Source organism: Ornithodoros turicata, chromosome 4 (genome assembly GCF_037126465.1).
Source record: "Ornithodoros turicata isolate Travis chromosome 4, ASM3712646v1, whole genome shotgun sequence".
In the NCBI taxonomy this organism is placed as follows: domain Eukaryota; kingdom Metazoa; phylum Arthropoda; class Arachnida; order Ixodida; family Argasidae; genus Ornithodoros; species Ornithodoros turicata.
Window position 1 is genome coordinate 16,527,390 of NC_088204.1, and position 16,640 is coordinate 16,544,029.

At 44.9% G+C, this 16,640-nt stretch overlaps 1 protein-coding gene across 2 annotated transcripts in view; it reads right to left on the reverse strand.

Annotated features, from left to right (window-relative positions):
* Positions 1-1,665: 1,665 nt before the first annotated feature.
* Positions 1,666-16,640, reverse strand: part of LOC135391200 (hillarin-like) — an 86,438-nt gene continuing 71,463 nt past the window's right edge. For both annotated transcript variants that reach the window (XM_064621351.1, XM_064621352.1), the window contains exons 3-7: positions 13,679-13,957; positions 12,695-12,835; positions 11,996-12,078; positions 5,910-6,053; positions 1,666-3,233 (exon numbers count right to left, since the gene is read on the reverse strand). In XM_064621351.1, the coding sequence (XP_064477421.1) occupies positions 2,120-3,233; positions 5,910-6,053; positions 11,996-12,078; positions 12,695-12,835; positions 13,679-13,957 (1,761 nt within the window). In that variant the 3' untranslated portion in view covers positions 1,666-2,119. The remainder of the gene's footprint in view (positions 3,234-5,909; positions 6,054-11,995; positions 12,079-12,694; positions 12,836-13,678; positions 13,958-16,640) is intronic.

Consider the following 16,640-nt stretch of genomic DNA (forward strand, 5'->3'; position numbering starts at 1 on the left):
TTTCTTTCATTGGATACCAGGGGTGGTAGAGTAAATACGGGGTCTTTCAAGAGTCCACGTCGCCTGTGCATAGGATGGCGTAGACGCGGGAGATGGAATGCTCACTTTCAGACGAGCAATAGCACTGGCAAAGGTAGACTCTGGGCAGTCCTCACCAATGCGACAAAGAGTGGAGCGGGTGCCATGTAATGTAGTGTGTATAAGCGCGAAGGGTATCACCGTCCCGCAGAATGTGAACAGGCTGCTCTCTCACCTCTGCCAAGACTGACTACAATTCTGCTATCTCGCATTTCACTGAAAGCCTGAAACTAAGGAGTTCATGATTCTACCGTAATTAGTCATAGTACTTACATTCGGCAGGGTGTATGAGCCACTGCATAACCAACCTACAAAAGCAGCATACATGCTGCTCCCAGGGAATTTCTCTAAAAAAATCTGTACTGAATCAAAAAAACTACCTCTATGCTGTGATGTTCGTGGTAGCATATTCATGTGAATTTTTTTTTTTTTTAAAGTTTGGGCATTTTGTCAAACGCGTTCAAACGCATACCTTTATAGAGTCATCTTCAGATCATTGTCTTCGAGCGGCCGCACTCGTTTGGGCGCCATTGCCACTACTTTCTTCTCTCTCCACAACTGTTACCACAATTGCTCACTCTAGGCAGCGTCACTTGAGTACACGCTAGAAACAAGGTCACCGCAATACAGTGCCTGTGAAGAAACGGGACGTACAGTGCCTGTGCCCAGCTTCGAATATATAGTGTAGTTCGACTGCGCCAAAGGGCATGCGCCACAGTTTCAAGAAGCACATGCTGGACAGGAGTCAGAGCGGCAGGTATTAAAATGATACGGTATTAAATTAAATTATCTCTTCTTATAATACTAAAGGGGTTGCGACAGGTAATCCCAGGTTATCCCAGATAAACGTAAAAGACAGTTCTCTGCATCGATGTGAACCTGCATTGGAAGTTTCACAGCCAAGAGGGTAATAGAAGCGGAGAAAGAGGGGCACCGCGAACACCGAAACTCATGCGGCTCTGACATCACAGCCCTCGCCGCCGCCAGTGAGGCAGCGCACGAGAATTCACGTGCTTACGGCTGCCAATCAGAATGGACGCAACTCTGAGCTCTGTGACGTCTGCACTTTGCTCGTGAGTGTGGTCGGGTGGCTTGTATCTCGCTAAGTACGACATGTAGAAGAGTAATTCTCTTTCCTCGCTATTCTTCCATGCACTACGATGCGCCCATGATGTAATGAACCACATCTATAAAAATATCCCAAGCAACTTCGGTACTTCCAGGGCCTCTGAGAAGGGACCCTTCCTGTGAGAGATCTGATCTCACCAAGTGCCGCATAAAGGCTCAAATATCCCACAATACAATGTCAGCATCAGGAAATAAACTGTACATGGGACATGCTGCATTCACCATCATCCACCATCTTCTCCCCCTCAAACAATGCGATAGAGTGCCACCTCAGCAGCGAAACATCCCACATCATCACTTAGTTGTTGTTGCACTTGTGTTGTGTGAAGGAGTTTCAGAACTGGTGGATATACATGCTTGTAAATCCGAAGTGGCAACTGTCCATTCCTGCTTTATAATAAACTGCAGGAGAGAAGCATGGCATTTGATGGCCAATATGACAAATGTTGATGGCAAATGTACAAGTGTATATATTAACTTTATTAATTTACACTTAAGCACATGAAAATTAGTGCAACTTAGAAATATCTTAAAACAGTATAAAAAATACAGTATTCTGAAGGCACTGCAGGCCTCGAGACACTGAAACTTTCACCACCAGGTTGGCGAGAGAACGTTTTAAAAGAATGTGAATAAGTTAAACAAATGTGCATGCATCTAACTTGATCAAATATACATACAACCCCTGCCAACAAGTGGGCCGTTGCACTTCACACTCACTTCTTTCTTTTCAGTTCCTCATAGAAGCCAAAAGTCACTGCCTTTTCCATCCACATGGTAAGTCATTCACAGACAAGCTCTACAATTATATCTATGGGAAATTTCTCGGTCCCTGGAATAAAAACTGCTTCCGTCGAGCAGTGGATGATATCGCACATAAAGCCAACATCATTTGAATGTCAGGTTCGTGAACTTAGAGCTTCTTGGAGACATTGATGAGGTACTTGCAAGAATGGGTAAGCAAATGTTTCTCTCCGGTATCGATCTCCCCATTCATCATTTCTCTCGTGTAGATGTCCATTCCATATTGTCCGTCCTCTGGGAAGGCGACAAAGAACGTGACCAGGTCGTCACGGATAGTGTGGGAAACAAATTTAGAGAGTTTCTTTTCCTCAACGTCGTTTCTGTGAAGGGTCGCCATGAAGTCTGTCAGTGGACGAGTCATCCTGAACTGCACCTCGAGTTCCCGGCTGGAAAATATGAGCGCGTCTTCGTGTGACACGGGTATAAGTCCAAACAGCCGAGTTGCTTTCATGGGGCCCCACTCGCCAGAGGCGCAGTCTGGAAGCGGTACCATGACTGTCTGAAGGTCATCACAAACTATCTTAAACTTGCAGACACTCTTGAACTTCATCGGCTCCCCCGTGAGGTATTCCTTCGGGGTCACGGCATTCGCAAAAATGTCGAGGAGCAGCAAGCCCGAGCAGGGCGCGTGCACGCGGAACGCCACAATGTTGCCAACCATGCTCTGCATTACGAAGCGCTTCATGCTGATGCCGTCGAAGGAGTCCCGGTCGCTATCGTAGAACTTGAGGTTGTAGTGGAAAATAAGGCTGTGGGACATGTCTTCAGGCATTCCAATGCGAACGGTTGCAGCACCGGTGCTGTCCGTGTAGAGCATAGCTGTCGTGTCGTTGTCGGGGAAGTAGAGACCATAGCGAAAGAACAGCGACCGCACAAATGGGAGCTCTTCAAACTCCCGCAGCGATATGGGTCTCTTCAACAGCTGCCACTCGGGCTGAAGAGGGAAGAACTCATAAATGAATTCCCTCGGGTCGGTCAAGAAGTAGTGGTCATCGTATTCGTAACGAAGGGAGTCTGATTTTCCTTTGCTGCCGGGTTTGGGGACTTCTTTGGCGTTGACCAAATGACGAGCACCCCAGTTGCACTGAACAAAGCGCCATGCGCCAGCTACATACACTGCGTTCCAGGAGTTGCGAAAACGGTTGTCCTCGAACCGAACGCCTGGCTGGTACCCTGCACTCTTGGAGTAGCCCTTGATGACCACACAATGAAGGCCGGCATAGCTGAAATAGAAGCCAATACACTGTATGTAGGAATTGATGATGTGGTTATAGTGCATGCACTGGTGTGTCTTGTAGTGATAGACGCTACCTTATACAAAGTGCCCACTCGTTCGATTCGTTCTCAACAAAATGATCAGACTGAGTAAGCCCGGCGGTTGGAAATCGATATTACGCCAAACAGTTCAATTTTTAAGATGAAAATTCAACACTCAAATAAGGCTGAAAATACATCTCGAACAGTTTTTTTTTTCTGTCCTACAACATTGCAGAAAACCTACAATCCCCAGAGATGGTCTGCAACTATAGCCGGGCCACACAGTGGCTCTTGCCAGCGGCAGCAATGAGCACATGGCATTACCACTGTGCACACTTCCATGAATATCTTAAGCATGGACCATGGCAGCCCAATGTTTTATCAGTGGAGTTTTGTTGAGAACTTGCATAACGAGAAAACGCAGTTAAAAGTATTAAAGGGGTTGAGAAACAATATGTAACCCACTAAATGTATTTCTCCGTTTTGCACGTTGTAGTCCACTCGATACGCAAAGACCCACATTCCTCATTTGGACGATTTTTTTAAAGTAGGGTTTTTAAAACTGCGAATTTTTCAAGCCACCGATGACGGTGGCGCCGAACAGCGTTGAGAAATATCTGCAGACAAAGCGGAAGTGACGTTTTATCCGTTGACGTTTGCCCGAAGTACACGAAGGTCATCATGACGAAGTCCGTTCTCTGGTGGCAGACTTTACAGCCGCCTACGTCATCATGGAACCGGAAAAATATGCACTTCCTTTCTCCACGATAAAACGTCACTCCCACGGCGGGATAAAACGTCAAACGGGCGGGATCGCATAAATATAGCGTTTTGATGTGTATGTTTAGTGGACATAAATCAATATTTACAACGTTATATTTCTTCAAAAGTTTGGCAACTGTTTCACAGCCCCTTTAAGGGGGCCACACAGTCTGTGGCAGTCTGGCAGTTTCCACCTTTATTGCCTAGTGGTGAAAACGATAAGGTCAGTTTATGGCATTTTGCATGGAACACTCTTTAGTCCTAGCTGCCCACCTATTATGGTGAAAACTTTCCAAATTTGCTCAGATGTTCCTGATCAACAGCTTGATCTGCAGGGACAGAGTGTGAACAATTTGCAGAACAAGACAAAGCCATGCTTCAGCGACGAGAACAACAGGAGACACTAACACACACAAGCAACCAGAACAAGAGAGCCTATAAAATCCCAGGAGGAAAATTTCGACCAGAGATATGCGTCGCTGGACCTTGAGCCACTTCCCTCCGGCGCACATGTCCTGCGCACATGTCTGGATTAAGCATATGAAGTGCAGGGCCTTGCCCGTAGTTTTCTGTCCATACGGGTCACCCATTTTTGTGCCCCCATCCATTATCACCATGAACAGGGGGCGCCACAAGCTACACCACAAGGGACGCCGACGCTAATGCTGTCAGGACAACAAGATGGTGAAACACACTGAGCAACCGCGAAAAAAAAATCCAGGCCTATGAAAAGAAAAAGCATGAGCGAGTAGTAGATGCATGTAGTAGATGCTTGTAGTAGGCATGAGTAGTATGGGGAAGGAAAGTGCATGATGCAGAACAGATCAGCATGCTGCTCTTCCAAACCTTTTAAGACCCCCCCCCCCAAAAAAAAAATATTACGCCGAAAGTTTAGTGCTTCAGGGATCAATCTCTTGTCTCCACACCCCCACCCATTTCTTCTTTTTCCTTTCCTGTGTGTCATGAGCCAATGCCTCCTGGTGCCCAGTGCCCAGCTAGAACATATGCAGCTCAGTGCAGCCATCAGTCTTCCTTTTTGGTATTATACCAGACATTAGAATTATATTGCCCTCCACTTACCAACAAAGATTCCTTTTCGTGCGACCGAAGTAAAAGTAATTCCATCACCACAAACCACAATAGTGATGTGTGAAACCACAAATGTGAAACCACAATAGTTAATGTTGTATTCACAAACACACTGGACCCACAGCAGTAGCATGATAGTTCTCCCATCACAAGTACGGGACAACGGAGATGGGGCCGTCTAATCGAGGTCCTGATAAACGAAAATAAGGAAAACCCAAGAACTGGTAACCACTCAAACAGAATGCATGCAATCTGGTTAGAGCACTCACACAACAGATTACTTGTTAGTGACTCATTGGATTCCAATGTTCTCACTTCTTTGACTTTGTGTACGTGGACACTGTTCCCTCACAAATGTTAGAAATTATACAAGAGCAGGATTCCTCTAGAAACTGTAGATCCTTCCTTAGCATAATCAGCCCTTCTGGTAGACAGAATGATGTAACAAACACCATACACATAGTTTACATAGGGCTTCCCAAATGCAGTCCCAAAAGGCCCAAAAATGAAGGTTCGAAACAAGATGTGCACAAAAAATCAAGCAGGTTTTCCGAGAAACAGTCCGAATTATTAGACGCGGACGTTGTTTTATGGGGTGTTTGACGGTGCCAGCAGTTTTGTCTGAAAAACTGCAATGTCTCAAATCATTAGAGATCGAATTATCGGTCGGCGCCATTTGGAAAATTGCAGAAAGCTATCTTCGATTCCTCCGCCTTATTGATACCTTCCCCTTAGCAAACTTGCTGCTTTATTTTGTTGTGTCAATAGAATAAAAAATGAGTTCCTCTTACCTGCATAATCGTTTGAAGAGCACGTGGTAGCTTTCGGTACCATGCTTAATGCCTCTGAGGATGCCCATTGGTGTGTCAGCAATGACATTGTCATCGAAATGCATGGTGTTAAGGTTCTTCACCGTAATCCACCGGAATATTGTTCTGAAAAGCGAAGTATTTGTAATTAAGCAGTTCAAGTAACATATGTCAAACAAGTAGTGCACCAGAAGATCCAGGAAGGTCTCAGCTTGACAGCTTTCCCAATGATCATTGAGAAATTTGCAACCAAATGTAACCTCACAAAGATACTTCAGTGAGTTACTTTGCTTCCGCCCCATCCCATGGAAACACTGCATCGAATGTCCGGTTCAAACATAAAGGTCATTCAAAAAACACTCTTTGGATGATCTCTTTGCCAAAATGTCTGCAAGCTTTGGGGGCAAGCATGTCACCATGTTAGTGTTTCCTCCTAGCTCTGTCATGTACATAATTTTTGTTAAGTTTTTTTATCCTAGTTATATCCAATTCTTGTCACCATGACCCTGTAAGTATGGGCAAATGTATTGAATCACTGTTTGCACTGCTGTAACCCAAACGGAACAGAAGCTCCCGTGGTGTTCCTGGGCATATCCTGCACGGAAATTCGGATCTCCCTGGGAGACATTCTTCCGACGGACGTCCCCCACATCTCCGAGTGGCCACGGTTTGGTCTTCCCACAAATATCCGTCGTTTGTCCTCGCAGGAAGTTACACAAAGATGTATGGACGTTGCATGGACCTGTGTACATGCTCAGGGTCCTGTATTGGCTCATTATTATTGATAGTGTTGTATTGTCGAGCGGCCAGATCCTTATTGGGCCTGTAGACATCTTTTCTGCATTTCTGCCATTTTGTTTCAGCGTCAGCCACTGCATCTTTCTTTTTCTGTTGATCATCTTTGTTCGTTTCTCGTATTTCTATTACGGAAAATAAGTGCGAAGTTTTTAAAAAAAGCAAAAATATACATATATACAAAAGCTCTTAGAACTATTGAGTCCATGAAGATCATATAGAAAGGCAGTGGCATATCTTTCCAAAGAGAAAACGCATACTACATATTGCTTGTCTCGCCAGCTGCCACAAACTCCACAGTCATGTTTTCCTGAGAGTCAAAATGAAGGGTGAGGTGTTTAAGTGTAATGCGATTGTGTATACTAATAACGTTGAACTGAAGAACTGCTTGGCGTATTAACTCCGTATGACCATAACGTCTGTGTTTCTTACTGCCTTTGGTTTGAGGCGTTCAGTTCAATCATCGAAAGTCCAACTCGCGCCGCGATAGCCCTTGCCGCGTGTCCCTCTCTCCTGCAATAAATGATTTATGTAACATCCCGTAAGGGACCCTATTCTGACAATTCTACAAACGGTCGTTACAAGACATCCTTGGATATACGGCTAGAGACGTCCATTCATGTAGCTCCCAGAGATGTCCACCAGACATCAATTTCAGGACATGGACGTTGGGATCTATTGCGGATTTCCGCAGGAGATAGTGTTCTGTCTGGGAATTTCAATGTGTTGGGGGCTCTTGAGCCTCGTCTGGCTGTGTAGCCTTTTGTCCCACAGTCCATCAGTGTACGCTGTAAAGTCGTATCAAGTAAGGCAGATTTGTGAACAAAAGTTCATATTACAAAACTCCATATTCTGCAGCAACATGGACTGCAGTAGCTAACAAGAAGTTTATTGTTTCAACCTTCCTTTTTAAGCAGTCCTCACACCATACACGCATATACCTACATATATGAATATGAACATATACAAACTACCCTGTCTCAACACCGTGCTACCATAGTAGTCACCGGGCGGCTTTCGTAAGTCTAGGAGCCGCAGAATCAATCCGAATTATCGAGCAGTCAGTTTTTATTTGCGTTTTTTTGTCAAAATTCCAGAGCGGCGTAGAAAACCATATCCGCTCCGCAGCACGGGACGACGCATTGCAATTCATTAACGAACTAATGACGCAATCACAAGTGTACCGACAGCAGGAACGATCCCCTCGGTTGGCGGAGAGCAACGATATCTTCGTCGTTGTCGTCGCTGGTAAATCAAGAACTTACAGGGACACTGAGGTGCAAAAGTTTCTCCTCGCGGAATTTAGGATGCCGTTACCTTGACAACTTTATAAAAGGAACGGAATTCACCCATTGCGTCGTTAGTTATGCGCGAACGAAACAATTTACGAAATTCTGTCTTCAGAAAGCGCGACAGGTAGGTACGGCCTCCCATTGGTCCTCTTGCGGAGGAGAGAAGAGTTATCGGGGTAAAGAGTTACCGTAAATCGGGGTTTACTTCGCGCAAATTACGAACGACGCAACGGTTCAATCGGGGTTCCTTTTTTGTTGCACTTGAGTATTCCTTTAATAAACGATTTCATGCCCGTTAATTCAGCAGAAAATTCAATTGAGGTATCGAACATTAGGGTACGCTACGCATCAAAACTTATGTCGGAAGGGACAACGTTGTCGCCGATGTCTTGAACTATAAAGCCGACCCGTCGGCCGGGCTGTCGTCCACATTCTTTGGAAAAAAAAAAAAAAAAAAACAGCAGAACGGATACTGTCCGTTATAGTAGCTCTACTCACAAACAACCTTTCGTCATCTTATTTCATCAAGAGCAGCATTCTCTTAAAACAAACAAATACCTGTTTTTCTCCTGCACTTCTAATAGTGCCACTTTGATAGAAGAGCACGGATTAGGTGACGGGGAACCTACATAAGTGAATTGATTGTGCCTTTAATGCCTACTTCGGAGTTATTGCATAATTTGGCATAGACGTCTATAACCCACTTTATTCCTCAAAAATTGCCGAAAAATGGTTTTTCGGCAGTAGAACAAGACAAGTCTTGTGGAAGGCGTCGCCTTACGTCACTTGGCCGCGCGGTTTTGCACTCATTTGTTGCTTGAAAAGGTGCTTTTCACAAAGTTGCTATAACAAGCTGTGTGGGTGGGCTGAAGATCAGTCACTGATTCCTTACTACCAATATAGCATCATTTCTTTCGTCCCGTGCTCGTCCCGCAAGTTTATCAGTTCCCCGCTATATCTCTCTCGTATCGCATCCTGTGTGCAGGGGAACGTGAGGCACAGTGTTACATTGCCGATATCTGCCTCATTCAGGAAACTTAGAAAGGCGAAACTGGTGTCTGTCAAACAGTGGGACGTCGTCATCAGTTCATGCAAATCGGCAAGCAATCGGTAGGCAAATCGTATTGCCGGACGTATTGCGACGAGCAAAAAATATTTTGATGACATTTCTTTGTGGTATAAAAGAATACCGACTTGAACCCTGCGCGTTATGACTGTAGTAGATGAAAGCAGACTCACTCAGAATTCTATTCTATTATATTCAAAAGATGGCATGATGTTTGAAAGATGAAAGTCACTGAAAAGGTTAGCTAGCTGTAGGGATCGAACCCACATCTTCTGAATCTTAGGCAATTTGAGGCTTTGTTTGTATCTGTCCCTTCTATGTTGTTCCAGCCTCAGAACATCAGTTTATCTCATGATGTTTGCTCGCGCTCAGCCATGTGCTGATACGCCCATCTCAGTAGCTGTGTGATTGGGCACGGTGCTACGGGAGCGCATGGGGCACACTGAAGCAGTGTACTCCAGAGTGGTGAATAGAACAGCTTCTACATAAAGTCGTGTTTATGACAGGAGAGTATGTCACGGGGACTACGAAGTTAGTTTCCTGAGGCAGAGCAAGAAAAGACCGAATTCGTTTGTCGATCCCGACGTTCCTGATATGGCACTGCTAAATGGGAGTGATACTGTTGAAGTCTTGCCTACCCCAGGGTGCGCTCCCGCCAGCAGACGCCTCGAAACCTGCTACACGTTCGAAGTTGAGTTTGCATCAATTAATTCGTTCAATGCCATTGGTATCGTGCTCCTCCACTGAGGCACACAGTTACAAGAGTCAGCGGTCTATATTTTCGCAATTTGCCGGAGTATCTCTTCAAAAATGACGTTTATTTTGTATGACTAGTATTTGTAGTAGTTGAACAACATTTGTTCTAGCCAGTGGAGTTAAAACTGGAGTTTAAAAAAGTTTTTTCCTGTACAAAAATACAAAAATCGACAAACTTGTTCGTCTAGCTGAGCCTCACGTTCCCCTACTCATAGACGGGGTGTTTATTTTTATCCTTTTGAGGAAACGCGGATAGTCTAGAATCAACGAGGATAGTCTTTCATTCTGCTATCTCGCTTTTACACGAAGTCACCTAATTAAAGAGTGAATGGATTTTGGTAATTAGTTATCTTGTTGTTGCATACTTTCTTCAAGAGGATGTCCACCTGGTGGTCGTATAACTCAGTTGCAAAAACGACATCTATGTTGCTCTCATAGCTTTTTTCATAAATAGTCTATAAAGGATAAAAATAAACACCCTGTATATGGCCTGGAACGCTCTTCTGGTACAGTTTGATGTCTGAGGGCGCGTGGGGAATGTGTCAAGGGTCCAATAGTTGACACAGTTGGGATGAAACTATTGTATTGTATCCTAAGACATCTCTCTCTGATAAAACCCCGATCTGTGGAGATAGTGAGTTGGCAGGAGCTGGGACTGGAACGACGCCGTATAGGACAATCTGCCTTCCAATATTCTTAAGTTTGCTCCACTGAGTTCTGTCGACGCCGAACGCACCTTTGCTGCTTACAAGCTGGTGCTCGGCAAGACACGGTCGAACTTCGCACCCACGATTATAGAAATGGTGCTCGCGCCTTACTTGTGCCGCAACACCACGTGAAGCACGACTGAACAGTTGAGCGCTACGATTGTTTTTAATAGCCGCCGTCGAGAATAGCATGCGTTTGAGTTTTTTTTTTTTTTTTAGTTTTGGACAGGTGTCATGTAATAAGTCAATTACGTTGCTCTCCAAAGCCCAGAATAATAAAAGTGCGACTGTATAGTTCAAGGGCTCATTTTTCTCATTCATGTGACATTGCGAGTGCAGGAAAAACTGCTTACTGCGTTTCTAGAGCCAAAAACACGAGAAAATGTACTGCAATTTATAATGTCTATAATTCTGTTTTTAGTCGCTTAATCAAGACTTTTGCTGCCTTTTATAGGCGCCTAAAACCAAAATTTTTCGTGCCTATAAACATCCGGACTCTAGTGATCGCTTCGGAAAATCAGGACATAGGTCACGTGGCAATGATCCCCTCGTTGATTGGGCGATATGCACGACCAACTTCCTAAGTTTCCGCTCGGCGACCGATTTCCACCAACTCGAGTTGGTCTTGGTTGATGGTGTCGGCCGACTGCCACCAACTCCAAAGTTGGTCCGAGTTGGTGCAGAAAGTTGCCCCGTGCGAACGCTGCCTCACAGCGTGTTCCTCTAATCCTCGAAGATGTGCAGTGCGACCAGCGGTCGCGTTGGACATAGTTTCATTTTACACAATACAACGCGCGGTAGAAGGAGATTGGTAATGTAACCTTGAGGTCTTCTATGATCCCTCCAACCCATCAGACGTTTTGCGGACGCTCTTTCTGGCACTGTTGACGCTAAAGACGATCCTGCGGCTTTGGCTAACGCTGAGGCAGCTAACGTGGACGTCTTGGTGCCCACCCAATACAGTGGTCGTGCGCAACTAGCGTATTTGCTGGAATAACATTTTCCCACTAGACGAAGGGTACAGCTTTTAAGTATTTTATTGCCCGTATCAATAAGCTTTTGGAACGCGTTTGATGCACAGTAGTCGAGCACGCGCGCGTGAGCGCAATATCGGGCTCAGTTCTACGGTGCCTCCAGATAGCGCGGTCCTATAGAAACCGCGGTCTAGCCGAAATTAGTACGAAAAATCGAGTTGTTTTAAGAAAGGTCTCAAACGTTGGAAGTGGAAACAAATTTGCTCTACAGCGGTTTTGACTGTGCTAATGCTTCTGTTCGTCCCAATAGTTTTGGCGCTTGGTGTGCGTGGTTCGTGTTTCGTCCTGTCCAATCCTAGCGCTTTTAACATGGGTTCAGTTTTGTCCGAAAAATCAAATTTTTGGATTCCGAAAATCGGCCGGCGACTAATTCTTATAATATGTGCCCTAATGCTGAAATTCTAATCGCTATTCTCACCTTGCTTTTTCAACATCAGACACAGAATCAGAGATGAGTTGCCGAACCAAGTCCGTAAACGTTATCTGGTCAGATTGAGCAACCTGCAATGAAAACATCATATGCATTGGGATAGAGCTATAGATATTTATGCATCGCACACGCGATTTTAACTGCAGCACCTTATCTGTCACACCCTTGCGAAGTCCCAAACAAGTTGTGGTGTATATTCCCAGCAGACTCAAATAACGAAAGTTAGAACCAGAAACACTAATGAGCTGTTAGTTTTGTATTCTTTTTTTTTTTAATTCCCTACGACTTCTCTGATTTTACAACGCTTAGAAGTCCGAAAATTCGCCGACGATTGCACTGTTCAAATATTAACTAACAATCGTCGGCGAATTTTTGGTGCTTAATATTATTAAGTACCTTTAGCATTGGCTAATGAGGAGTAGAAAGAAGCAACCTCCATCTTTGAAGAGAAAAGTGCTCGACAAAACGAATTATTAAGTTTGAAGAATTTATTAAGCAGAAAGTTCTGGAGCAGCCTCTTTGCATGTTCAGTGAAACAATTTATGTTACAAATCAGTTGTTATTTCTGTCTATGTGACATATTTTACCGTACGGGGAGCCCTTTTGCAAAGATTAGTGAGCACTGTATTGGTCATAACTGTGATGTACGGTAAAGATGTGTTAGTGTTACACTTTGCACCTACTCACATTAATCGCAATTTGATCGAGCTCTGCAAAGATATCTGGATCTGTGTAGATGTCTGTCTTGTAGATGGTGGGTGGAGTTGGTGGTGGAGGATGACTGGGATAAGGTGTGATCTCGTCATTGAGGTAGCCATTCCCTTCTCTCTGTAAAATACAATGATTAAATGCAGCTTGAGTTGCCAGACCTGGAATGCACTGTAAAAGAAAATGCTTTCCTTTCCCACATGTATATACAACCTGGCGGGACCCCATACAGCACATGGGGTGAGCTGCAGAGAGGCTCCCACAAGGTGCTCCTTCTTACATTTATCGTTGTTTAACATACATCCTACCATTTAGGTTGAAGTGAGACTCAGATTGGGGGAGCATCCGCTATCTGGAAAGAGACTGTTCTACTACTCCTGTCTGAGGAGGTTCCATGTATGAACGTGTGCAGGATGTTGTGTACAAGCTGTGGCTGCATTTGGTGGCAGCTCACGCACATTGGGACAAATGCAAATGCCTAAAGCATTCAGTGGACATTCAGACAGATGCCCCAAAGCACTACTTCTTGAAAGACATGCCATGGTTACCGTAGACCATAGTAGCTGCTGTCCTGCATATACATTCTCCTACTTATCGTTCGATCATACCAAAAAAGTTGCTGAATATGTGTGCAGAACTGATGTTTTTACATACTCTTTTTTCCCCTGGACTGTTTCTCAATGGAATACATTGCCTGCCCATCTTGTTGACGAACGTGACACTAAGCGCTTTTATCAGCTCTTGTATATCTTGTAACCCTGTATGCAGTTTGTGTGTAGTCATGTAGTATTTTTACTTTGCATTGTTCCCCCCTACTGTAATGCCCCTGGGCGTTGTAGGTATAATAATAAATAAACAAATAAATAAATAAACTTATTGACCAGATAGAGAAGAAAAAAGGTCATTACAAAACTAGCTCGAATGTCCACATATTCCCTGTGGATCCATTCGTGCGGAACTCACCCTGATGAGCTCATCTTTCTTCTCGTTGATGAGGTTGAGCATCTCTTCACTATGTTTCTCCACCAGGTCAGCAGTGGCCGCACGTTCCTGCTCCAGGAGCTTTCGTGTGAGGGATTCCTTCTTGCGGTCCAGCTTTATGGTCATGTTCTTCTCGAGGTCCTCTTTTTCTTTTTGATGCCGGATGCTAAGGGCCCGCTCCTCTTCAGTGCTCTTCTTTTTTCGTCGTGCTTCTTGCTGGTACCGGTAGGTCAGCCTTTCCAGTTCCTTTTCCCATTCTTCCTGTAAAGTCCAAAGATAATTTGTTTGCAAATGCCTGAAAACATTGTCATTCATCACGTTTGAAAAACAAGCTAAATGTTGAAGTCTGGCTGTACAGGGAGAGAAAGACAAATGTTTCCCACGTGCCCCTGCGTTAAAAATGAAAACGGGTAAACAAAGAGAAGAGATTATCTTCGCAACCTTGCTGTCTTGTAAGATTGTTGTCGTGGCCATATCACTGCCCGAAAGATCACTCTGAACAGCAATAAGTTCTTTTTATCCCTACGTAAAAATTACTAAACGGAACTGTAATGGAAGCCAGGAGGCGTCCTGGTGTATCATTTTATTCGATGAATTCGATGGTATACGTGACAAGAGCAGACGCTGTATGTTGAGAGTATGCCGGAATTCCCTGTCTGCAAGAAAAGCAAAAACGTCGTTCCCTACACCACCAATCCGAGCACGGCCTTGAGAAAAGGGAAGCGGCGGCGGTGCGGCGGTCTGGACGGCGCCTTTCTCCTCTGAGGAAGGCCCTCCCACTCCCCCTGTTAGGCAGTGACGTCACGCTGATCTCGTTGTCGCCGGAGCCTCCGCAGCGCTAATCTTTAAAGTGCGTTTAATAAATATATAAGCACTTTTCGGACGAAAAATCTAGCCAAGTAGAATGTCAGCCGATGCCGAACATAGTGGTATCTGTTTAATAGATGGTATTCTGGATGCGACCGTACCACCGAAGTCACAGTTAGCAGTGCTGGAAACTTTGCTTCATTCATTAGCTTCATCAGTAGCTGACACGCGCAATATTTTCAGTGCACTGTGCCTAATTTTGAAAACTGCCCTGAAAAGGCAGTTATGAGCATATCAGCGCGACCTTGGAGGTCCGGCCCGACCTCCTGCGGTGACCTAGTCAGGTCCGGGTGACGTAGCACCAGCGCGGGAAGCAGCTGCGAGGTCTCATTGGCGAGGTCATTCGTCTGCTACGGACAAGGCGTGGCGCTGCTTGCAAGGGACTCTCCACGTCACGAAGTGACGTCAGCACCAGGCATTCTCTCTGAAGGAGTTGAGGGGGTTTCTAGAGCGTGTGCACATGAAGGACCTCACACCCGCGCTGCAGGTCAGTTAAAACCATCGTTCTTGCGCTGGAGCACACGTTACTTGTTGCACAACGATAAGGAGGGGGCATTCACTGCTCTTTTTTTTTTCCTGTATGAACTGTGGACTGTCGTGAACTCCTTGTCTTTCATATTACAGTCAGCGAGCTTGTCTCTCTCTATCTCCTCCTAGTCCACTTTCGCCTCGTGTTGAGCACAAACCAACACCAATCAGCCAGCCGCTATGTCCTTATAGCGCAAGTTCAACAAAGCAAACATACACTCTCTAAGAAAAAAAGGAGTGAAATGGGTAGTAACTGCAGCTTCTAGTCCTCTAGAGTGCATTTACTCCGCATTTTAGTTTCCTATCCCCAACATTTACTCCCCAGGACTGCAAATAGTCACTGAACTTCGCAAATGGTCTCATGAATGCAGTAGTCTACGTAAATATGCGCTCTTCGTGAACTTTATGGAATAAGGCTACACAACTTACCTAACTGAACAATTTTCCACCCACACAGAGGAAAAAATAGTTATAGGAAAAATAGCCACCTTCTTGCGAAATTGTACCCTATGCATGTCGCAAGATTTTATATCACTCGACATACCACGGTTGACGGTTTAATTCAAAGTATTTTCGTTCATGCGCATGAATTATGTACCCGGGATCCTTAGAACAGAGCGTGAAATGCAGGCCCCACTCTGTGACATTCATGTACTCCCGTGCATTTACTCCCTAAAGGAACTATTTTTTGTGGCAATGCATTTGGTCAACAACAGGACTAAGATTACTCCTTTCTTCTTAGAGTGTAGCACAAATTGCACAAGAATCATGTGGGTTCCTAAAGCGAAACAAGACACAACGAAACACCCCGCATCGAATGTTGTTGTAGGACCTTTGCTTTCAAAATTTTGATTTGGACCCTCTTTAAAGGGGCAATGAAGTGCCAAATTGTCTCCTCGTGGAATGACATATGCGGTTACCTTTACACCAACACAAAAGGAACGGGATTTATCCGTGGTGCCGGTTGTGATTTATGAGCGAATACACGCTTTCCCCTCTTCGTTCCCTCTTCAGAAGTTCGTTGCAGACGGTCGTCTGCTTATCGTTCGTTCGCAGACGATCGCCTGCTTTGGGTTAGTATTCAGACATGTGGATTGGATTGGATTGGATTGGATTGGAAAAGAAAGAAAAATATGGAGAGGTTAGTCCCGACCCAGTCAGAACTGGCTACTCCAAAACGCGTTTGTTGGTAAACAAAAGAAACAAAGAAACAAAAAGAAAGAAAAAGGTCAGCTACGAAAAATAGGACAAACAAACAAACAACCAAGCAGGATAAAGCATAAAAGAAGACGGGGGAAAGGAAAGGGGGAGACGTTCGACGCCGAGAATCACTCACTGCACAATGTCAGATATAGTGCGAACACAATGTCACCGAAGTTTTCACAGAGTGTCCAGCAAGTCCGAAGCGATAAGAAAGTCCACAAGAGCGCGCAATGCCGGCACCTGGTGTTGGGCGGGCCAGCAGCCTAGAACCTTCCCAACGGAGAAAGGGCGATTGTCGAGGCGGGCTAGTGCCGCCTCAAGGGAAAGACGAGGCTCTCTGTATCGA